This window comes from Trachypithecus francoisi, unplaced genomic scaffold, assembly GCF_009764315.1.
Source record: "Trachypithecus francoisi isolate TF-2019V2 unplaced genomic scaffold, Tfra_2.0 Lachesis_group1, whole genome shotgun sequence".
In the NCBI taxonomy this organism is placed as follows: domain Eukaryota; kingdom Metazoa; phylum Chordata; class Mammalia; order Primates; family Cercopithecidae; genus Trachypithecus; species Trachypithecus francoisi.
In genome coordinates this window covers 77,763,414-77,787,800 of record NW_022681454.1, presented here as the reverse complement: position 1 = coordinate 77,787,800, position 24,387 = coordinate 77,763,414, and the positions used below count along the sequence as shown (strand labels likewise).

Sequence of the window (24,387 nt, the reverse complement as noted above, 5' to 3'; positions counted from 1 at the left end):
TAAGATCACCACTATTTTATGTGCCCTTAAGAAAGAAAAAAAAGAGTGCTACCAATTAAATTATGATAAGAGATGCTAAAATGTAAAAAACAAAGACAACTTAAAGTCTTTTCTTTTCTACTTTTACTTTAAGTTCCGGGGTATATGTGCAGGTTTTTCACATGGGTCGACTGCGTGTCGCTGAGGTTTCGTGTACCAATGATCTCACCACCTAAGTAGTGACCACAGTACCCAATAGTTTTTTTAACCCTCTCTGCCCCCTTCTACCCTCCTCCAAAAATTTCAAGTATTAAAATCAAAGGAATATGGAGAGTTACCCTTTTCCCAAGAGTAAGATGTAAAGATTACAATTTTAACTAATGAAATCCTAATTATAGTTACCTCTTATCAGTCACAAATGCTAAGATGCTTGAAGGGATGAAGTTAGATAAGAAGAAAAAGGACTCTAGACGGTTCCAAGGAAACATCTGCAACTGTCAGAATTTCCTTCAGAGCAGCTATGACCAAATCACTCAAAATTACAGGTCAGGACTCATTTAAAACACACAAGCCATATGTTGCTGACTTTGGCTCTAGAAAAATATTGATATACCTTACTTACTTTTTTACACTATATTTGTTTAATACAGAAACTGAATGCAACAGTAATTATGTTTAGGCATAAAACTCCTTCTATCAATTTCATATAGACCATCATTCTAATAGTGCATTTTAAAATAACTATATATAACTTAAAATAAGAGTCTTCAAAAACATACCTGTCAACAATCGAGCTCATTTTACTACAGCTTACGGTAAACAACATAACATACTACGTTTTCGTCTTGTAGTAGACATTTGTACTTCTCCTTATGTGAAGAGAAAAATAAATGGTCATTAGTTTTCTAAAAATCTTATTTCCACAAAGTTATCCTGAGAAATACTATATGTTATCACAGAGACTTCAAAACATTTTGTTTGTACTGAAGACTAGAACATTATTTTCAAGCAAATACCTATGGCTGAGGTACATTTGAGGCTTTTTCTCCCCTCCTAAAAAACAACTACAAGAAAAAAAGTAATTCAGGCTCATATTAACTTTCTCTTTACTATCAATCAAAATAAAACAGACATTCTCAATATTCAGTATATATTTGACTATATAACTACAAATAGTCTGTAATAACACCATCTATTCAGCAATAAACATTTGTTGAGGCTGGGCGCAGTGGCTCACGCCTGTAATCCCAGCACTTTGGGAGGCCGAGACAGGTGGATCACGAGGTCAGGAGATCGAGACCATCCTGGCTAACGCGGTGAAACCCCGTCTCTACTAAAAAATACAAAAAACCAGCCAGGCGAGGTGGCAGGCGCCTGTAGTCCCAGCTACTCGGGAGGCTGAGGCAGAATGGCGTAAACCCGGGAGGCGGAGCTTGCAGTGAGCTGAGATCCAGCCACCGCACTTCAGCCTGGGCGACAGAGCAAGACTCCGTTTCAAAAAAAAAAAAAAAACCATTTGTTGAAAGCCTATTTTCTGCTAAACAGTACAGCAGGCTTTGAGTACACAACAGTGAAAGACACAGTCCCTGTAGGAAAAACTGCAATTGAGCAGGAAGATAGATATCTAAATAATTATAGTAAGAGGTATAATGAAGGTGTATACTGTGTAATGCTACCACTGGGCAAGGAACAATTATGTGTACCCATGGGAATTAGAGGGGGGACACAAGAGGAAATATTCTTCATGACAGTAAGTCTGTCAGGAGTCAAGATTCTTTTTAATGCAAATATGGTGCAGGGATGGGCAGCATCACCATCCTCTGAGAGCTTGTTTTCAAAGGCAAAATCTTGGGCCCTATCCCAGCCTTAACAACCAGAATCTACATTTTCACAAGGGCTCCATGTGATAATGTATGACCACTTAAGTTTGAGAAGCAACAGGCTGAAGGACAGAAACAGGTAATAGGTGAAAGAATTTTAAGCTACAGGAATGGCAATTTTAAAGGCACAGGCCTCAGTGAGACAAAAGAATATCGTATTTGAGAAACTAGGAGGTTTAGCATTTTCCTTATGAAAAACCTGGCATGTTACAATTTAAAGTTTTAACTATGAGACCATAAAGTGAGAATACAAGTGGTAAACTGGCAAAGGTAAGTCAAATACAGGAGAGTCTTACTATAGTCTCATACCAAATTGAAGGAAGTAAAACTTACTGCTTTAAAGCTGGATCACAAGCCTAAAATTTGTCTCTCTATATTCTACAGGTTGAGTATCCCTAATCTGAAAACCTGAATAGCAAAATGCTCCAAAATCTGAAAGCTTTTGAGCATCAACAAAATGTTCAACATTCAAAGGAAATGCACATTGGAGCATTTCTAAACCAAAGAAGATTAAAGATATTACAAGAACATGAGATTCTAAACATTCGGTCACTGTTTTTAAATGCACCTTCATGAGAGGAATGGAGAATAACCCTGGTAACATTGCTGCATTGCCTGTATGGTTACGGCTGCAGAAGAAGAACTGTGAGGGGCTCAGAATATTTTTTTTTCTTTTTGTTTTTGAGATGGGGTCTTACTCTGTTGCCCAGGCTGGAGTGCTGTGGCATGATCATAGCTCACTGCTGCCTTGAAATCCTGGGCTCAAGCAATCCTGCCACTTCAGCCTCCTGACTAGCTGGGATTACAGGTACTCGCTACCATACCCAGGACTAAGAGTTTTTAAAAGAAAATGAGTGGCAGAGTGAAAGATAGAAATAATAAAATAAAAAGAACTAACGCCAGGATGAAATGTTGTGATTTCAAGTGTCTGTGGTAGTATCAGCAGATGGAACACAGAACTACAGAATTTTAGAGGTAGAAGAGAATTTAAAGACCACCTAAGTACATCCCTCTGGTCCAACAGACATATTTATCTTCATGGTAAAAACTGAGGCTGATTCTATCACTAGATCAAGAAGAATAGTATAAAAGTAACAGGGCAAATTTCAGTGAATTAAAAAAGAATTGTTAACAGTAAAAAGTTTAAAAGGCCAGATCTGAGCCTTTTAAGGCACCCAGTAAGCCATCATCAGTATGGCTTAATTATCAAAAGGTAGAAAATAAGACAAACTACCAAAAAAAGGGTGGGCGGCGGGGGCGGGGAACTGGCAACGCCAAGAATTAAGGGTTATACTACAGGAAGAGCCTTGCTGACTGCGAGAAGGGTGAATCTAATACAGTTTAGAAGATACAGGCTGATGCTTCATTAGGCTGTTTAACTACTGTTGTTAACAATATTCTTCTAAAAATTATTTGTCATCTAGCTAATAGAATGTAAAATCTCTCTTTTTTTGAGACAGGGTCTCCCTCTGTGGTCCAGGCCGGAGTGCAGTGGCGCAATGTCAGCTCATTGCAACCTCCGCCTCCCAGGTTCAAGCGATTATCCTGCCTCAGCCTCCTCAGTAGCTGGGATTAGAGGCACACACCACCAAAAGCCAGCTAATTTTTGTATTTTTAGTAGAAATGAGGTTTCACCATATTGGTCAGGTTGGTCTCGAACTCCTGAACTCTGGTGATCTGCCCGCCTCAGCCTCCCAAAGTGCTGGGATTACAGGCTTGAGCCACCGTGACCCTTCAGATATATCTCTTAACAGTCGAGCACAAGATCTTCATCTTTCCAGTCAATTGACAGACACACTTTACTTAAGCGAAAGGGAAAGGAGTAAGTAAAATAGGCTGGACATGCACCCTAAAATAAATGTTAGAAGATTTCCCTAAACTTTTAAAAATGGTGTCAAATTAACTTTAGCGACAAACTGGTAAGGTGGAACAGCCAAAATATTTTGTTTGCAGACTACTGCAGGTCCCATGCTTTCAATTCAGAAAGAGACTAGCTAGAGTCACACTCGTCCATGGTGTGCAGTCTAAGGATACAGATGCCATGCCACTTCCCTACACAAGCTGAAGTGGAATGTCAAACATATAATCTAATATAGAATAAATTTCATTATTAAGTTCGACATGATTAGACCACAATGATAGGCAATGTCTTTAAAAGGCTCGGTTGCAGTTACTGGAATCCAAAATTCACCAGTTACATTTAAAATAACGAAAATAATGTAACTGGATTGTTTGTAACACAAAGGATAAATGCTTGAGGGGATATCCCATTTTACATGATGTGATTATTACATACTGCATGCCTTTATCAAAAAATCTCATGTACCCTATAAATATATATACTAGGTACCCACATAAACTCAAATTAAAATTTAAAATTCCAAAAAACAAAGTTCCCCAATTATAAAGGATCAAGTTACAGCTAGGAATCGAATGCTCCTTTACTTAAGCAACTTGAGATCAGAGTTTTCTGGTGATATGACTTCCCAGCTCAGCATGCATCACATTACTATTTTATTCATACACATGCACACTTCCCCAATTTCTCAGTATCATAATTTTGGTTAGGTGGTTATATTTGGAGTTAACATCATTTTGACTCTGTAAATGCCAATTCAGAGCTGAGCCATAGAGTATACTATAATTACTTTTCCTTTTGAGTTTTTCCTAGAGTTACCGTTTTGTTGTTTACCTAGTTTTGTTTATACTTACTACCAACTTAGCTACAAATTCTTGCCTGTCTAAATCTACTATTTCTTCAAACACATTACACATTCTACCAATTTCACCTTCTCACAGTGGTATCACTAGAAATCTCCCAACCTGTTTCTACTGGGACTGGAAACTATCTACTAACCTGAGGACCAGCTGTCTTCTTGTGACCATTATTCATCATCATCCTGGTGATTCCCTGGGTCTCTAGTTAGGTCATATTCCCTGTTACTTGTATCCTATGCCTTCACCTTTTTTAGTTTACTTCTTTATTTTTGTTGAGTAATTCCTCCAATAACTGCCTAAGAAAGGGGACATGACAGGTAAATTTTTTTAAGACTTCATAAGTCTAAAACTGTCATTAGTCTATCCTTAATCAATAGTTTAGTTGGATACTGAATACCTGGTTGAAAATCACTTTTCCCTCTGAATACTGAAGTCTTCACTATCTTCTAGCTTCCAGTGTGGTGTCAAGAAGTGCAAAGCCATTCTGATTACTGATAAAGGATTACATCCTTTATCAGTAAAATAATGTGACCTGTTATTTATTCACTCTGGAAGTTCCCTTGTTTCCTAAAGTTGAACAGTGATGTGCCCTGTTTTGGCTTGTTTTTGTATCTGTACTCGTCACTCAACAGGCTTTTCCTAACTGGTAACTAATTCTGGATAGTTTTCTTGAGTCGTTCTCTATTCTTTGTTTTTCCCCTCTATCTCCTCTCTCTCCTCCTGGAGCACTTATTTGAATATTGGAGACCCTGGACAGTTGTAATTTTCTTATTTTTTCTCTATCATAATTTTCCATCACTTTGGCTCTCTGCTCTACTTTCAATAGATCACTTTATTTTTCAACCCTTCCAATGAGTTTTTCATTTCTAATTTCATTTCTTACTGTTTCTCGTTCATATTTCATGGATATAGCATCCCTCTTAACTTTATCTAAGGTTTGTGTTTAATTTTCACCTGCCTAACTGCTCTCCATTTCCCCTAACTTGGTGTTTTACCTTTTGGTTTGGCCTTTATCTTGCACATAAGAGGTTTTTCCTCAGATGTCTACTGATCTCTGAGCATGAACTCATATTTAAGGGTAAGCACTAAAAAAACTGAAGCTCTGTGTGATACAGCTTGCTGACTGTTAACTTTATTGTAGGGTTATCAGGTGGAAATATTGATTTGGGGAATTCTCAATGTCAGAATCTTTAGATCTTTTCTTTTAAGATGATTATAATTCAGAGAAAAGAATTATTTATCTTCTCAACTCTTGCCTGAAGAGTATAAAAACCTGGTACCCTGGGTTCTTAATCCTTCCATTTTTAACATGTTACCCCCATTCTCAGCCATGTTTGTGGCTCCTTTTATTCTTACTAGGGAATAAATCTCCTGACTTCTGCTAAGATAGGAAAAAGGTGGCTGCCTTGGTTCCAAAGCTAAGAAAAGGACCCATGGAATATAATCACGTCTTAAATAGATTCGCACAAATTATCCTGTTTTAGTTCCACCATAACTCATATTTCCAGAAACAGTGTTTTCAATTCAAGAAAATTATAGAGGTTCGATAGTGTCAAGAAGTTTTGTTTCTCAGCTTTCCCACAGTGGGCTTAGGATCCTGGGATTTGCAAGAAAGTTACTATGCTCCCTCTTGCTTTTCAGTCCCAAATTTTGTTGCTATTGTTTCTTCTCCAATCTCTCTGTCCTGTGAAGTTAATGTTTTTTGTAAGACTCTTTTTACTTTAGCTTCAGTGAGGTCTCAAGAGAAAATAAAATTCAATTGTATTGTTTGCCACCTCTAACCAGCAGTTTCCCATATTCTTTCTTCATCACTTTTAATTAGGCTTTCATCTCTACCACTCCACTCAAATTGCTCACTCTTAGTATCCAAAATCTCCATATTGCCAAGTCTAATAATGGCTGTTTATTCTCTATTTGACCATTAAGTAATACGTGATGTAGATGACCACTTCTGCATTTATTAAGTACTTTCTTTTCTTGGTTCCAGTGACAGAATATTCTCCTGCTTTTCTACTCATCTTGCTGGCTGCTCCTTCTCCTCTAATTAATACTGGCATGTGCCAGGGCTGAATCCTTCTCAATCTGTATACACTTCCTAGATAAATCGCACTTCTACATACCAGTGACTCCCAAATCCACACCCCTAGAATACACTGTCAAATGCAGTCAGATATCCAACTGCTTTTTAGACATTTCTACAGATTTTAAAGGTGTCCAAAATGCCATATACTTAGAACACTTAACTTTCTTCTGTAAATTTGCTTCTCTCCCAGGTTTTTATTTTGTTTTGTTTTTATTATACTTTTAAGTTCTAGGGTTCATGTGCACAACGTGCAGGTTTGTTACACAGGTATACATGTGCCATGTTGGTGTGCTGTACCCATTAACTCATCATTTACATTAGGTGTATCTCCTAATGCTATCCCTCCCCACTCCTCCAACCCCACGACAGGTCGTGCTGTGTGATGTTCCCTACCCTGTGTCCAAGTGTTCTCACTTTTCAATTCCCACCTATGAGTGAGAACACGCAGTGTTTGGTTTTCTGTCCTTGCAATAGTTTGTGAAGAATGATGGTTTCCAGCTTCATCCATGTCCCTACAAAGGACATTGAAGTATCCTTTTTTATGGCTGCATAGTATTCCATGGTGTATATGTGCCACATTTTCTTAATCCAGTCTGTCACTGATGGGCATTTGACTCCCAGGTTTTTTTCCCCAACCTGATCTCCATATTCTCCATCACTTACTATATTCCAGTCACATTACGCTCTTTATGTTCCTCAAACATTTCACTATCTTTCTTATTCTCACTACCTATAAAGCTCTTCTCTCAGATCTTCACACAGCTGGTGGCTCCTTTTGCCATTCAGATCTCAACTAAAATTCCCCTTTTTCAATTAGGCTATCTCTGACTGCCTAATGAAAGCAGTCACCAGTCTCTACCACATGATCCTTTTTTTGTATGTGTAAGACAAGGTCTCACTCTGTCTCCCAGGCTGGATGCAGTGGTGCAACCACAGCTCACTGTAGCCTCAACCTCCTAGGCTCAAGTCCTCCTGCCTCAGTCTCCCAAGTAGCTGGGATCACAGGCATACACCATTATGCCCAGCTAATTTCTAAATTTTTAGTGGAGACGGGGTCTTACTATGTTGCCCAGGCTGGTATCAAACTTCTAGGCTCACGCAATCCTCCCACCTTAGCCTCCCAAACTGCTAAGATTACAGGCACAAGCCACTGTGCCCAACCTTACACTATCCATTTTAATTCTCTGCACAGTACAAACCACAAATTTCTCACTTGTGTATTACTTGTCTTCCTCTAGAAGGCAGTTTTCACGACAGCAGGGATAGCTTCTGTCTTGTTCATCACTGAATCCCCAGTATCTAAAGTAATTATCGGAACATAGCCGGTACTACGTTTGGTGGTAAATTAACACACATAAAATTTTTTTGTAATTAAACTTTCCTTAAATTAGTGTGTCAAAATAGTTCATGGATTTCTTTTATTTTTCTGGAAAAATATCATTTTATGATGCATTCTAAGATGCACCTTTCTTTACCTTTTGTACTCTTTGGATCTTTTAAACTGATTCTTCAGGAAACTCTAAGTTCAAGGTACTGTTCTATATGACCAACTGTAAGTCTCAGAATTCTGTTTAAACAAGAAAAAATGTTAGATTTATTCAACTTACATAGAAGTTTATCATTAAAAGGGTTTTAAAATGATTTTTAAACACAAAATTTAGACCTGTCACAAAAATGTATATAACTAATAAATTCTATAAATTATTTCCAAAAGAAAACAAAATTACTTAAAACATCATGAATAAACTAAAACAACCACTTAATTCTGGTATGGAAGTTAAAATGTAAAAGTATTAAAAAACTGTAACTATAAAAACATCAATGAGTATACAATATAAAAGGATAAAATTGTGACATCAATAACAAGGGGAGAGTGAGAGAGTTAAATTTTTATATGCAATTGAAGTTAGATTGTCATAAGCTTAGGATTGACTGTTTTAACTATAAGGTGTTTTTGTATATAAGCCCCACGGTAATCACATGTGAGGATTCACACAACAAAATGCTAAGGGAGTCAAAGCACAACTACACTAAAAAAATAAAATAAATAAATAAATAAATAAATAATAAAAAATAAATTAGAAAAGAAACAGAGAAAAACAGGAGGAAAGGAAAAGAGGGACAATAGCACTACAAGAAAGACAGAAAGCAAGCCCTTCTCTATCAGTAACTACTTTAAACGTAAATGGATTAAACTCCTCAATTGAAATACATAAAGTGGCTGAACGGATTAAAAAAAAAAAGATCTAACTACATGTTGTCTGCAAGATTCACCTCAGATTTAAGAACAGAAGCTGAAAGTGAAAGAATGGAAAAATATATCCCATGCAAATGGCAGCCTAAAGAGTATGAGTGACCATACTTAGATAAAATACATGTTAAGTCAAATACAAGAGACAGATAAGAGTCAATTCATTAGGAAGATATAGCAATTATAAATATATACATACCCAACATCAGAGGACCCAAATATATTAAGCAAACATCAATAGAACTGAAGGGAGAAATAGCAGATGCAATAGCAGCAGGAGATGTCAATATCCCACTTTCAATAATGGACAGATAATCCAAGAGAAATCAAGAAGGAAAACATCGACTTAAACAGTGTATCAGTACAGTCATCCTTCATTATCTGAGATGGACCGGTTCCAGGAACACCCACCAAATATTAGCATCAAAATCTGCAGATGCTTAAGTCCCTTATATAAAATGATGTAGTATTTGCATATAACCTATGTGCCTCCTCCCTTATACTTTAAATAATCTCTAGATTACTTATAATGCATAATACAATGTAAATACGATGTAAACAGGTGCTATACTATATATTTTTTAATTTTTATTATTTGTAAATGGTTTTATTCTCTGAATATTTTTATCCACAGTTGGTTGAATCCACAGATGTGGAACCTTCAGATACAGAAGGCCAACTGTACAGACCAAATGGACCTAACAGACATACACAAAACATTCCACACAGTAACAGCAGAATACACAGTATTCTCAAGTACACAGAGAACGTTCTCTAGGACAGATCACCTAACAAGTCACAGAACAAGTTTTAACAAATTTAAGGTTGAATTATACTAAGTATCTTCTCTGATCACAGTGAAATGAAAACAGAAATCAGTATCAGAAGAAAAACGAGAAAATTCATAAGCAGATGAAATTTAAACACACTGTTGAATAACCAAAGAGTCAAGGAAGACATCAGAAGAGAAATCAGAAAACATCTTGAGACAAACGAAAACACAACATACCAAAATGTATGGGATGCAGCAAAAGTGTTCTGACAGGGAATCTTATTTCAGTCAATGTCTGCATTAAAAATGAAGAAAGATTCCTGGTGTGCTAAAAAAAAAAAAAAAAAAAAAAAAATCTCAAACCACCTAACTTTACACCTCAAAGAACTAGAAAAAGAACAAAGCCCACAGAGAGCAGAAGGAAGGAAATATGATTAGAGTAGAAATAAAACAGTGAATAGGAAAAACAACAACAAAACAAAACAAAAACCTAACAGTTGTTTCTTTGAAAAGACTAACAAAATTGACAAACCTTTAGCTACACTAGGAATAAGAGAAGACCCAAAATCAGAAATAAGGGGAGAAATTACAACTGATATCACAGAAATAAAAAGGCATTTTTTTTTAGACAACTCAATAAATATACACCAACAAATTGGATAACCTAGAAAAAATGGATAAATTCCCAGAAATATGCCATCTACCACCAAGGCTGAATCATGAATAGAAATCTGAACAGAGTTCACAGCATTAGCTGGGCATGGTGGCACACATCTGTAATCCCAGTTACTTGGGAGGGTGAGGCAGGAGAATCGCTTGAACCCAAGCCGAGGTTGCAGTGAGCTGAGATAGCGCCACTGCACTCTGGCCTGGGTGACAGAGCGAGATTCTGTCTCCAAAAAAATAAAAAATGAAATAAAAATAGTAAAGTTAGGACAAATTTAAATGTCTAACTGCATTAACAGTGGCATGAAAAGATATCAGACATAAACCTGAATATACCAAAAGTATCAACTGTGATTGCTCCTAGGTAGTTTATGGATGGTGTTTTTTTGTTCCTTCTTTAGTACTTTCTAAAATTTCTCAAATGAACATGCATTACTTTTATAATCAGAAAACTTAAGTGCTGCATTTTTTTTCTTTTTCTTTTAACTGTCCAATACTAACTTAACTCCTGAGGCCTAGCTATACATCAGGAGGCTAATAAGATAAAACACAACCTGTTATCTATTCCAGAGAACAAAAACTTAAGTAACAGAGACTATTTTTCTATGTTCTAGTCATTTAAAGAAAAAAAAGTTTCATCTAGTTAATAATTTTAAAATTATTAATTAAAAATGGCTAACTCAGGAATTTCAATTTTAAAAATTAAAACTACAGTTTTTCCCTAACCTAATAACCTACTGACCCAGTGACCTATTTTGGAATTTAGGTTTGTTAATTCTGATACCACAGGTATTTCGGAAACTGACGGATCTATTAACGTTAATTAAAAGTAGTGCTGAAATTTAATTGACTGGTATAATACAAAACCCAAGCAACAAACCTTAACTACGTTTATTACCATTTATGAAAAATTCTAACTTACTTCTGCAGATTACTGATTTTGTATTATAAATGAAATGATAGTTATTTCTAAGAGAAGAACTATTTTAACTTGCAAAGAAAGGCCCAAATATTTAATACTTTTTAGATTCGTTGTTTAATGTACGAGGAAAAAATGAAATTAAACAGTAGTTCTCAATTTATTCAATACTGAAAGTATTAGCCAAATCTACAACCGATATAAGGTACTGGCAAAATAAAACACATATTTGGTTTTACAGCTATCTCTACGATCAATTTAAATTTGAAAACTGACCTGTAAGAATAACAATCACATCCCAAACCATTTTGGGGGGGTGGGTGGTTAATTTTACTTTTTTAAAAATTATTTTTAATTTTATTATTATACTTTAAGTTCTAGGGTACATACGCACAACGTGCAGGTTTGTTACGTATGTTTACATGTGCCATGTTGATGTGCTGCACCCGTTAACTCGTCATTTACATTAGGTATATCTTCTAATACTATCGCTATCCCTCCCCGCTCCCCCCACCCCACGACAGGCCCCAGTATGTGATGTTCCCCACCCTGTGTCCAAGTGTTCTCATTGTCCAAACCAGTTTTATGAGCCAAACCTCTTAGAGCCAGAGAGGATTCTGGCTCAAGACAAACATCAACTGATACTATAACTCTAGCCAGCTGAATGTCAAGATGTCAGATATTCACTAAACCTCATTAAATAAACAAAAATGAATAAATTAATACAGTTCTCTTAGTAGGACAATACTATTCCAATGATTCAACTAATATATATATAATATATATTACAAAAACATATATATATATTTTTGAGATGAAGTCTTGCTCTGTCACCTAGGCTGGAGTGCAGTGACGCAATCTCGGGTTGCTGTAAGCTCCGCCTCCCCGGTTCAAGCCATTCTCCTGCCTCAGTCTGCCGAGTAGCTGGGACTACAGGTGCCCACCACCATGTCGAGCTAATTTGTTCTATTTTTAGTAGAGACGGGGTTACACCCTGTTAGCCAGGATGGACTCAATCTCCTGACCTCGTGATCTGCCCGCCTCTGCCTCAGCCTCCCAAAGTGCTGGGATTACAGGCGTGAGCCACCGCACCCAGCCCCTAATATATATTTTTCAAGTAATGTCTGACCTTTGTATTCATGTAATAGACTGATCTTGCCCAGAGAGTATAGGAGCACCTTATCCCCTTTTCAGAGATAAGACTGAGGCCTACATCTGTCCTCAGCCTCAAGTAAGCCCCACATAAAACCTGAAGGTGGAGGGAGAGCGCAAGCCTCAGAATGAATTTCACATGTAATCAGGTACCATAAACCTGAAGCTATACCACTCTACACCTGGCCTTCATCCTAACACCAGCAGGAAGAAAGAGGGAGCCCTGTGGTAGGCAGAATAACAGCCTCTGAGGAATGTCCATTCCCTCCTCCCTGGACCCTATGAAGATGTTACCTCACATGGCAAAAAAGGACCCTGCAGATGTGATTAAGGGTAAGGATCTTGAGATGTGGAGATTATCCTGCATTATCCAAGTGGGGTCCAAAATAATCATGTGAGTTCTTAAGAGTGAAGGACCTTTCCTAGCTGTGGTTTGATATACCAGAAAGAAGGGTCAAAAAGATGCCAAGTTAAAGGCATAAGAATGATACAATGGACTATAGGGACTCGGGGGGAAGGGTGGGAGGGGGGACGAGGGATAAAAGACCATACATTGGGAACAGTGCTCAAGTGATGGGTGCACCAAAATCTCAGAAATCACCACTAAGGAACTTATCCATGTAACCAAACACACCCTATTCCCCCAAAACCTATTGAAATAATAATTCTTTTAAAAAGATGAAAAGTTGCTGGCTTTGAAAGTGAAAGAAGGTGGCCACAAGCCAAGGAATTCAGGTAGCCTCTACAAGCTGGAAAAAACAAGGAAACAAATTTTCTCCTGAAGCCTCCAGAGAGAAAGGCAGCCCTGCTGACACCTTGAGTTCAGGCCAGTGAGATTTGTGTTGGCTTTCTGAGCTGCAGAACCATAAAACAATAAATTTGCATTGTTTTAAGCCATTAAGTTTGTGGTAATTTATGGTAGCCACAGAAATCTACACAGAATCTGGTTTCTCTCAATAAACCTGGCTCTCACCAACACCTCCCTTTCAATATTTACAGCAACCTGAATAGGAGATCATCAAAGCAAATCCCATTAACATCAGTCACCAAGAAATGCCCAAGACTCCCAAGACTCGCCATCTCTATATACTTTCATCCCTGTATACTCTGTATGTCTCTACACTGACCCCTTTTCTCTTCCACCCCCAATTCCCAAAATCTTTTTGCTGTGTCTTCTAGAACTCATGGTATATATCGTCGTTAAAATATCCTATTTCCTCAGTATTGCTGTACACTCTTCACTTTTCTTGCACCAACTGTAACCTCTCTTCCCTCTAGGAGTTCTGCTCTAGCTCCAGCCCTTTCAAACAATGGCTTCTCTCCCATGTGAGAGAAAATATGTTTTTTCTCCCATATCTCAGATGACCAAGCCCTGGTGGCAGGGTGAACTTCCTTGTAACTCATTGTCATTTGTCATTCACAAACCGCGGGATAAGCCCCTTCACTCCACGAAGGGTACTACCATCTCCAATACCTCTTTTGAATTTCAGTGTACACAAAATGATCCCCCAAACTGGCCAGTCAGTTCCTTGATCTCTTCTGTAACAATTTTTTGTTCCACCCCACCTCCTACTCATTCTGCTAGTGTTACCCCAGAATTCTAATAACCAAAAGATTAACCATTACTAATAACCAAAAGACCCTCCGTATCCTCAATTTTTAAGCACCTAACCCCTCTCTCTCACAAACTGGGATAGTATGTGATCCACTTGATGCAAAAAACACAAGCAAAAAAAAAAAAAAAAACGAACTGCTGGGCGCAGTGGCTCATACCCGTAATCCCAGCACTTTGGGAGGTCGAGGCGGGTGGATCACCTGAGGTCAGGAGTTCAAGACCAGCCCGGCCAACATGGTGAAACCCCATCTCTACTAAAAATACAAAAATTAGCTGGGCGTGGTAGCAGGCGCCTGTAATCCCAGCTACTTGGGAGGCTGAGGCAGGAGAACTGCTTGAACCCAGGAGGCGGAGGTTGCAGTGAGCCAAGATTGCTCCACCGCACTTCATCCTGGGCGACAGAGTGAGAGGCCATCTCAAAAAAACAACAACAACAACAACAACAAAACCCGACAATATAGCTCTAACTTATTTATGCTTGGTCTTTAAAAAAAAAAAAAAAAAGACTGTGCCAGCTCATAATTTTTGTTGGACTCTCAGTTTCTCTTCCTAGTAAAGGCACAAGGGAGTAAAGCAAGTTTATTTGATATGGTTGGGAAGACTAAATATAGTGACAGTCAACGATTGGTTAGGTTGTTAATTATCTTCTATGAGAAATGCTTCATTCTTTTTCATGTTTCTCTAAACTCTAGCCTTCCTTTTGACCACTGAGTCCTTTATACACTTATCATATTGATAAGCTATTCTGTGGCAAAATGTGATGATTGCTTACCACTCTAATATAGTTCAAGTTGTGCTGACTATAAAAACTTTTTAAAACTCCAATTTACAGTATTTACTAACACAAACACATATAACGCAAACAATGAAAAACTTGTTCAGGGCTCCAAGGCTTCTGAAGATTTATTTATCACATTCCAAGACACCAATTTTCCTTTCTAGCTTTAGTCTATATTTCTCCTTCCTCATTTCCCATTCTACCTTACTGTACACAGACTCCTTATTCTCCAGCTACAATAATAAGGAATCACATCACCATTCCTAGATAGTAGAAAATAAAGACCTCTACGTAAAACAAAGGTTCGTCCATCAGTACCCAACATATTATCAACATAAATGTTTTAATACAATAAACTGGAGCTGACCTTCACAGAAAATCATACTGTCATTCACATCAGGATTCAACTAATCACAATATAAACTTTATGTTATTAGTGAAAAACTGAAGAGGTACTATGTGTTTCCTACGGCCTCTCTAAAAATTATCACAAAGTTAATGGATTAAAGCAACACATTTACTATCTTACAGTTCTGTGGGTGAGAGCCCAATACAAGTCTCACTGGGCTAAAATCAACGTGTTGGCAGGGCTGAATTCCCTCCTGGAAGCTCTAGCAGAGAATGTTTCCTTGCCTTTTCAAACTTTAGAAGCCATCCATATTCTTTAGCTCATAGTTCCCTCTACGCCATCTTCAAACCAGCAGGAGGCCAAGTCCTTCTCAGGCTGCCATTTCTTCTGCCTCTTTCTTCCTTTATTACATTAAGCCCACACAGATAATCTAAGATAACCTCCATATTTTATGGTTAACTGATTAGCAACCTTAATTATTCCTTGCCATGTACCCTAACATAGTGGCAGGTTCCAGGAATCAGGATATGAATCTCTCTGAAGGGTCAGTATTCTGCCTACCACGTACCATGGACCAAGAAGTCTCTGTTTGGCAAAGACAAAACCAAATATTTTTTGGGGTAAAAGATGAAACATCAAAGGATAATCTGATCTATTAATAGATAAAAGACTACAGTACTATGCCAGTAGTTCCTAACTTCTAAACTATCTTATCCTTTCATATTTCTTAAAGGGAATTAAAAAATAATGTGTATGACAATTCAGGCTGCATGAGTTCAACTGTAACTATTTTAACTTTATTGCTACATGGTAGCAACAGGCTCTAAGGATATTCTTCTGAACGGAAAAATCTGTCAATGTCCAAATGAATACTACGGCATAGTATTGTATTTCCCTTTTGGAAAATTAATTGTTACACCATAAACAAATATGATATAATTTATATGCACTAAACAGATGTCCAAAAAAGATGAATTAAACCCCAGACTTTGTAGAAGTCTATTTTTTAACAGGGCAAATGTATGTAGATTTGAGATGGATCTCCAGAAAAAAAAAAGAGATACAGAATTTTATCAACCTAAAAAAGGTACAGAATTTCATTAGTACTATAAATCCTCTAGGGACCTCTTAGGAAATATGATTATTAAGTAGTAGTATGACAATACTAGGCTTAGAGCTAACTCATGAGATATTTAATTACAACTAATATGTATAAATATAAAGACAATGTTTGACGTATTATGCACTACATCTATGAGGTCACCAGAGCCACTTAAAACACCACCAAAAAATGCATCAAATTTCGAGGCCACAAGTATTTCTCTTTGTACAGTAATCATTTCACTGAAAAGATAGTTGTTTTGACTTATTAAAACTCGGGTAAACTGCCAGTTGCTTTTGTGTAGCAAAGTAGGCCAAGCAAATGCAAAATCATCTGAAAAATATTTCAAAGAAGTTTAGATGCATCCTGAACCACAGATAATTCAGGAAAAAAAAACTACCATAAAGCATGTCTTCCTCACTAAAATAACCATTATATCTAAGTTTATGTTTAGGAAAAAATGTACTCCCTTTGAATTAGAAGGTTTTGCAATATATAATTTATACATGTTACCTGTTTCTGCTTATCTTTCTGTCCCTATTTACTTTCAAAACGTTCAAATTTAAAAAATTGATCTATTTAGTTCCTTATTATTATGATTTTAACCCACTGACTGTTTGATCCTTACCCTAAAATGACACGGTCTGGGAAAATGGCAGGCCAAGACGGTATCTCAATCTGTGGAGTGGCAGGGGAAATGGGGCCCAAACTGCACAGGTCTTTGCATCACGTAAGTAGGAGTAAATATAGGATAAATGAGGACATGTAGATAGTACAAGAATCCACCAGCCAGAAGGCCTGTGACCAGGTTTCACAGAATCCAACATGGACATAACAAGCATATTATAGAACAGACATACATACTCTTGATACAGAAGACACAAGATCTGATGAGATTTCTACTGATTCATCTTTAGGCTCACTGACTCTTCTGTCATCTCCATTCTGTTATTGAGCCCATGCAGTACATCTATATTTCATATATTGTATTTTTCGGCTCTGAATTTTCCATTTGATTATTTCATATGGTTTTTATTTTTCAGAGAACTATTTTCCCACTCATTTCATAAGTGTTCACTTTTACCTCATGAGCATGAATACTTTAAGGCTTTTTTCTGATAATTCCATCATCTGGATCATCTCAGAGTTATCATCTGCTTATGTTCTTTTCCCTTTAAAAATGGTCAGATTTTACTGTTTCTTTGTGTGTCAAATAGTTTTGGATTATATCCTGGACATTCCAGATATTAAGTTATGCGATTCTAGGTTCTATTAACATCCTCTAAAGCAGCAGTCCTCAACCTTTTTGGCACCAGGGACTGGTTTCATGCAATACAATTTTTCCATGGACAGCAGGGATGGTTTCTGGACAAAACTGTTCCACCTCAGATCATCAGGCTTGTTAAGTAAGATTCTTATAAGGAGCATACAACCTAGATCCCTTGCACTCACAGTTCACTGCAGGGTTCATGCTCCTATGAGAATCTAATGCTGCTACTGATATGACAGGAAATGGAGCTCAGGCACTAACGCTCATTCACCAGTCACTTACCTCCTGCTATATGGCCTGGTTCCTAACAGGCCACAGTACCAATCATTTCTTCAGTTTTCAAAGCCTTCACTATGCCTGTTCCTAACAGGCCACAGTACCAATCATTTCTTCAGTTTTCAAAGCCTTCACTATGCCTGTTCCTAACAGGCCACAGTACCAATCATTTCTTCAGTTTTCAAAGCCTTCACTATGCCTGTTCCTAACAGGCCACAGTACCAATCATTTCTTCAGTTTTCAAAGCCTTCACTATGATGCTTGAATATACCCTCCGCATGCATCTCTCAGGGGCAACTCTGGGATTTGAGCAGTGGTTTATAACGTAGTTCAGCTCTCTAGGTCTTTGCCATGTTTCTTTGGCTCTATTCCATGTACATGTAGCTCATGAATGCGGTAGGACCTTTGTGCATTCACACACACAATTAGGGAATCTCCCCCCACATTATTTCTCTTCTCTCTGAGATTTCCAAAGCATGCTCCAGCTTCCAGAGTTCTCCTTCCCAATTCCTCTGGCCAGAGAGATGGCTTTCTTCTTGGGATTTTAAGTGCACGTACCACTATGGCAATGTAATTTTACAAATGGAGATGGTCTCAGGACAGGGCTGGGAGAGGGAAAAAAGGGGAGACTTTTCCTTGTCCTATGACTAGAAATACAGGGTTTCTCTTGGAGTTTCTGCTAACTGCTGCACTCGGTATGTACTTCTACAACCCAGCTTACCATTTGGTTAAAGCTGGATAATAAAAAGAAAGAAAATGGTAAGCTAAGCACTATACAAGCTATACAGGTTTTGACTTCCCTTCTCAGTTTGCCTATTACTGTTTACTTTTGAAAGTCTTCAGATAATTGTTTTTGTTTCTATCTAGAGGATTTCTGTTGTTGCTATTGTTTTGTTTGGCAGGTGGGGAGAGGGGTTGTTTTCGGATAGGGCCTCACTCTCTCACCAAGGCTGTAGTGCAGTGGTATGAACATAGCTCCCTGTGGCCTCGACCTCCTGGGCTCAAGCAATTCCCTGCCTCAGCCTCCCACGTAGCTGGGATTACAGGGACACAGCATCATGCCCTGTTAATTTTTAACTTTATAATTTTTTGCAGAGACAAGATCTTATTATGTTGTCCAGGCTAGTCTCTAACTCCTGGGCTCAAGCAACCCTCCTGCCCTGACCTCCCAAATTGCTGGGATTAAAGGTGTGAGCCATAGCACTGGCCTAACCAGGGTTTTAAGTTCTAATCAGAGAGGCTTACCCCACTTCTGGCTATCCAGTATGTTTTATCCATTTCCCAATTAAATTTCACCTAATGGTTTTACTAGTCACAACTAATTGTTATCTAGAATCATTATTTCATTAGGAGTATGCACTGTGGTGAGTTTGTAAGCCGATCATTCTCCAGTGTTTCTGTTTGTTTGTCTTTGTTCTTGTTTTTGAGACAGAGTCTTCTGTCACCCAGGCTGGAGTGCAGTGGCACAACCTCAGCTCACTGCAGCCTCGATCTCCTGGGTTCAAGTGATCCTCCTGCCTCAGCCGCCTCAGCAGCTTAAGACTACAGGCATGTACCACCATGCCTAGGGCTAATTTTTGTGTTTTTAGAAGAGACAAGGTCTTGCTATGTTGCCCAGGCTGATCTCAAACTACCAAGCTCAAGCAATCCTCCCGCCTCGGCCTCCCAAAGTGTTGAGATTATAGGCATGGACCACCACACCTCAACTCCAATGTTTCTTAATAGCTACAATTCTTCTAAAGATATGCTTTCCCTCTTGACTATTTGGTAGTCCTGGAATATAAACTGTACAGAAAAAGATTAATAAATGGTTGACTTTTTCCTTTCACTTACCAATTATTTTCAGAATAATAAATTGGTGTCTATGAGGGATTTTTAAAGAATTATTATGAATTCTTAAATTCTTATATATTTGTATATCTCAATCTACTATAATCATTACACTTTTTAGTATTCATTTATATTAAAATTTCTGTCTTTTTTTTTTAAGAGACAGGATCTCACTCTGTCACCCAGGTTGGAGTATAGTGGCATAATCACAGCTCACTGCAACCTCAAACTCCTAGGCTCAAGTGACCCTCTTGATTCAGCCTTCCAAGGAGCTGGGACTACATGCATTAGCCACCATGCCTGGCTTATATACATACATATATATATATATATATATATATATATTTTTTTTTTTTTTTTTAATTAGTCAAACGCAGTGGTGAGATGAGGGGGGAAGAGTAGAACAAGGAGTTCAATCTGTAACTGACTGTGAACAATCAAATGAAATAACCCATTACCTTTAGACTAGTCACATTACACTTTTTAAAACCTATTTTTATGGGAAATTACAAATATACACAAAGTAAGAAGAATAATATAATTAATCTTATATATCCAACACCCAGTTTCCACAATTATCAACTCATGGCTAATCAATCTTGTTTCATCTATTTTGCTCCTTCCCTTCCTCTCCATTCTTTTGGATTATTTGAAGCAAATCCCAAGTACTGTATCATTCCATCTGTAAACAGTCCAGTATATTTGTATAAATTACAAGAGCTTTATAAAACATAACTACAATATCATTATCATACTTTAAGAAGTCAACAAAAGACAGATAAGACCTTTCTTTACATGCAAAATAACAAAACACCCTGAGAGAAACTATAAAAGTCTAAATATAAGAAGGCATACAACCTCTCAATTGACTGGAACTCTCAACATTGAAAAACATCCAATATCTCCAAATTGATTTATAAATTCTACACTAAGCTAGACAAAATCCAATCAGTTTGTGGTGGGTGGTGGGGAGGACTGCTTATAAGCTGAGTGCAGAATTTTTATTGAAATTCAAAGGACCACGAAAGCCAAAGTAATTCTGAAGAACAAATTAGAGTATTTAAACTATCAGATATCATGACTTATTATAAAGCTACAGTAAATAAAAGAGTATGGCAATGGCACAACAGACAAACCAACAAAATAGAGTCCAAAAATAAATCCATGAATAAACAGTCCCTTGAATTACAACAAAAGTATTACTGCATTACAATAGAGAAAGGATGATATTTTCAATAAATACTACTGGAACAACTGGACTTTCACACGGAAAATAAAACGAACTATGAGGCTTACATATATCATACATAAACCTAAATGCAATAGTTTTAACAGTCAAGTTTATAGAAGAAAACATAGATAACATCTTCTTGGCTTTAGGGTAGGCAAAAATTTCCCTTTTTTTTTTTTTTTGAGACGGAGTCTCGCTCTGTCACCCAGGCTAGAGTGCAGTGGCATGGTCTCAGCCCACTGCCAGCTCCGCCTCCCGGGTTCACGCCATTCTCCTGCCTCAGCCTCCCGAGTAGCTGGAACTACAGGCCCCCCCACCACCACACCTGGCTATTTATTTGTATTTTTAGTAGAGACAGGGTTTCACCGTGTTAGCCAGGATTGTCACGATCTCCTGACCTTGTGATCTGCCTGCCTTGGCCTCCCAAAGTGCTGGGATTACAGGCATGAGCCACTGAGCCCGGCCACAAAGATTTCTTAAATGAAACATAAAAAGCACTAACCATAAAAAAATTTGATAAAATGCACTTCATTAAAATTAAGAAATTATCTTAATCAAGATAAACTATTAAGAGTGAAGAAGCAAGTCAAAGACTAGGAAAGATATCTTCAATACAACTGAACAACTGAAATTATCTATTTCTGGGGTAATCAAGACAACCAACAACAGAAAAATCAGCAAAACACATAAACAGTCATATCCCAAAAGAGGATATTCAAATGGTCCACAGGCATCTGAAAATATTCTAAGCCTTTTAAATGATCAGGGAATTATGAATTAAAACTACAATAGACCTTTACTACATATGCTCCATAAGAGCTAAAATGAAAAACACTAATAATTTCAAGTGTTGGTGAGGATGTAGAACAATGAGAACTCTTTGTACACTGCTAATAGGAATGTAAATTAATTTAACTACTTTTGGAAAACTAGGATAATCTCCTAAAGTTAAATATCCAAATGCCTTAAGACTCAGCAATTTCACTCTTAGGTGTTTACTCAACAGAAACGTGTACACATGTGGACCAAAAGACACGCTCAAGAATGTTCACAGAAGTATTCTTCATAACAGCCAATCCTAGAAACACCCTCATGGATGAGTCATAAACAAGATTTTAAAAGGCTAGGCACAGAATTCAAAAATAGACAATACTAATGAATACTGAATGAGTCACATAATAGTTACCTTCGGGAGTGTGTAATAACTGTTAAGGGGCATGAAGGAGGCTCCTTGGTTGATGAAAATGTCCTATATCTTATTCTTGATATTGGTTAAATGGGTATTGACTTCATAAAAATTCATCAAAATGACACTCAGGATTCATGCACTTTATAATATGTGTGTTATAATTTGATGAAAGAGTTAAAAAAAGTTAGTGATACCCTGTCAGTCCCTTGATTTTTTAAATTTAATTTTTTTTGTTATTTTATTTGTCTATGAAATTAAAAAGTCTAGTAAGTTCTACATCTGCCTGCCTCTTTGTGGGTACTAAAATTCATGTTCACGTTCTTTCTTAACACAATTTACTGAGGAATTGTCTTGGTATGTGGATCCTTCCCATAACAGAGGTCAACAGAAAGTCTAGCTTGAAGCTACAGTTATCCAATATTCACAAACTAGAAAATTCTAACACTACAGGTACTTCTTAGTGTAATTATAAATGATCAATTTTTCTTTATTACATTCCAGATCACTAGTTTCCACAGCTTCTACTTGGCAAAAAGAGGTTAAAAAATAACATCAACAAAAAAAAACACACAACTTGAGGCTTCACATCTAAGTTTAGTTTTAGCTGGAATTGAAAACATTCAGCAAATCAAGGCAATGTATCACAATAAGGGTGTTATAAGAATGAAATAAATATTAAATGTAAAGTGTTTGGAATATAATGCCTCGAACAAAGTAAACACTCAAAAATGTCTGTAATTATTAATACAATTCTAAGAAACACATGTAACAGACCCTTATTCTTGAATTTCCTTCAAAATATAATAAATATATGGTAGCAAAACCAGACCCACTTTTAAACAAAGCATTTTTATGGAGTTGAGAACAAAATCAATTTTTAATGAATCTGAACTGAATATATTAAAGTACAGGATCAATAAAAACTTAGTAAATGTTACTCAAGAATTTTTTAAATTCTAAATTATACTTATTGGTATTTAACTATGAACCTACAATTAAAATAACTGAGATAATCAGGAAAAATACTGGTAACAGAAAGAACTCATCTTTGCATTGCATTTTTTACATTTGCAAAGTTGTATTTCATTTCATCACCATATTACTATAAAATAATTAAACCTATTTTATAAAACAATTAAATCCAGCAAAGAATTGCAGAACAGGCCGGGTGCAGTGGCTCATGCCTGTAATAATCCCAGCACTTTGGGAAGCTGAGGCGGGCGGATCATGAGGTCAGGAGTTCGAGACCAGCCTGGTCAACATAGTAAAACCCTGTCTTTACTAAAAATATAAAAATTAGCTAGGTATGATGGCACACACCTCTAGTCCCAGCTACCTGGAAGGTGGAGGCAGGAGAATTGCTTGAACCCAGGAGGCAGAGGTTGCAGTGAGCCAAGACAATACCACTGCAATCCAGCCTGGGTGCCAGAGCAAGACTCTGTCCCCATCCTCCCTCCGCCCAAAAAAAAAAAATCACGGAACAAAGAATATTTATACTTGTGATCACATAATGATATGCCACCCAACAAAAAAAATTCTTTTCAATAACAGTACCATCTTGTAAACAAAGTATATGTAAAAGCAGTTTGGAAAAAAGGGGGGGGGCTATATTTTTTAAACCTATTGCAATACTGTAAGTATATTTTTAACAGAAATAAGTGTTAATTTAAAAGTAACAGTAGCCAGGCAAGGTGGCTCACACCTGTAATCCCTGCACTTTCTTCTGCCTCAGCCTCCCGAGTAGCTGGCTGGGACTACAGGTGCCCGCCACCACGCCTGGCTAATTTTTTGTATTTTTAGTAGAGACGGGCTTTCACCATGTTAGCCAGGATAGTCTCGATCTCCTGACCTCGTAATCCACCCGCCTCAGCCTCCCAAAGTGCTGGGGTCTCTGCTTTAACTACAGACATGTGTCATGGGGATACATTCTGAGAAATGCATCCTCAGGCAATCTGTCATTGTGCCAACATCACAGACTGTATTTTACAGACCTAGACGGTATAGCCCACAACACACTTAGGCTACATGGAATAGCCTATTGCTCCTAGGCTACAAACCTGCACGGCATGTAACGGTACTGAATACTCAAGGCAACTGTAACACGATGGTAAGTATTTGAGTATCTAAACATATCTTAACATAGAAAAGGTAACGGGTTGTGCCATGATGACCTGATGGCCATGATGTCACCAGGCAATAGGAATTTTTCAGCTCCATTATAATCTCATGGGACCACTGTCGTATATGTGGTCCATCACTGACCACGTAATGGATGACTGTACTTAACTGCTGCTATAGCCCAGAAGCAGTCACACACAAAACCTAAA

General features: G+C 37.4%; 1 protein-coding gene across 6 annotated transcripts in view; it reads right to left on the bottom strand.

The window, feature by feature from the left end:
* Positions 1 to 24,387, bottom strand: part of CLOCK (clock circadian regulator) — a 117,354-nt gene that overhangs the window by 55,026 nt on the left and 37,941 nt on the right. For 3 of the 6 annotated variants that reach the window (XM_033214636.1, XM_033214637.1, XM_033214638.1), the window contains exons 3-4: positions 8,136 to 8,227; positions 759 to 848 (exon numbers count right to left, since the gene is read on the bottom strand). In XM_033214636.1, the coding sequence (XP_033070527.1) occupies positions 759 to 805 (47 nt within the window). In that variant the 5' untranslated portion in view covers positions 806 to 848; positions 8,136 to 8,227. Of the gene's footprint in view, positions 1 to 758; positions 849 to 4,716; positions 5,830 to 8,135; positions 8,228 to 24,387 lie in introns of those variants that run through there. The other 3 variants (XM_033214639.1, XM_033214641.1, XM_033214640.1) reach the window with 2 other exon arrangements.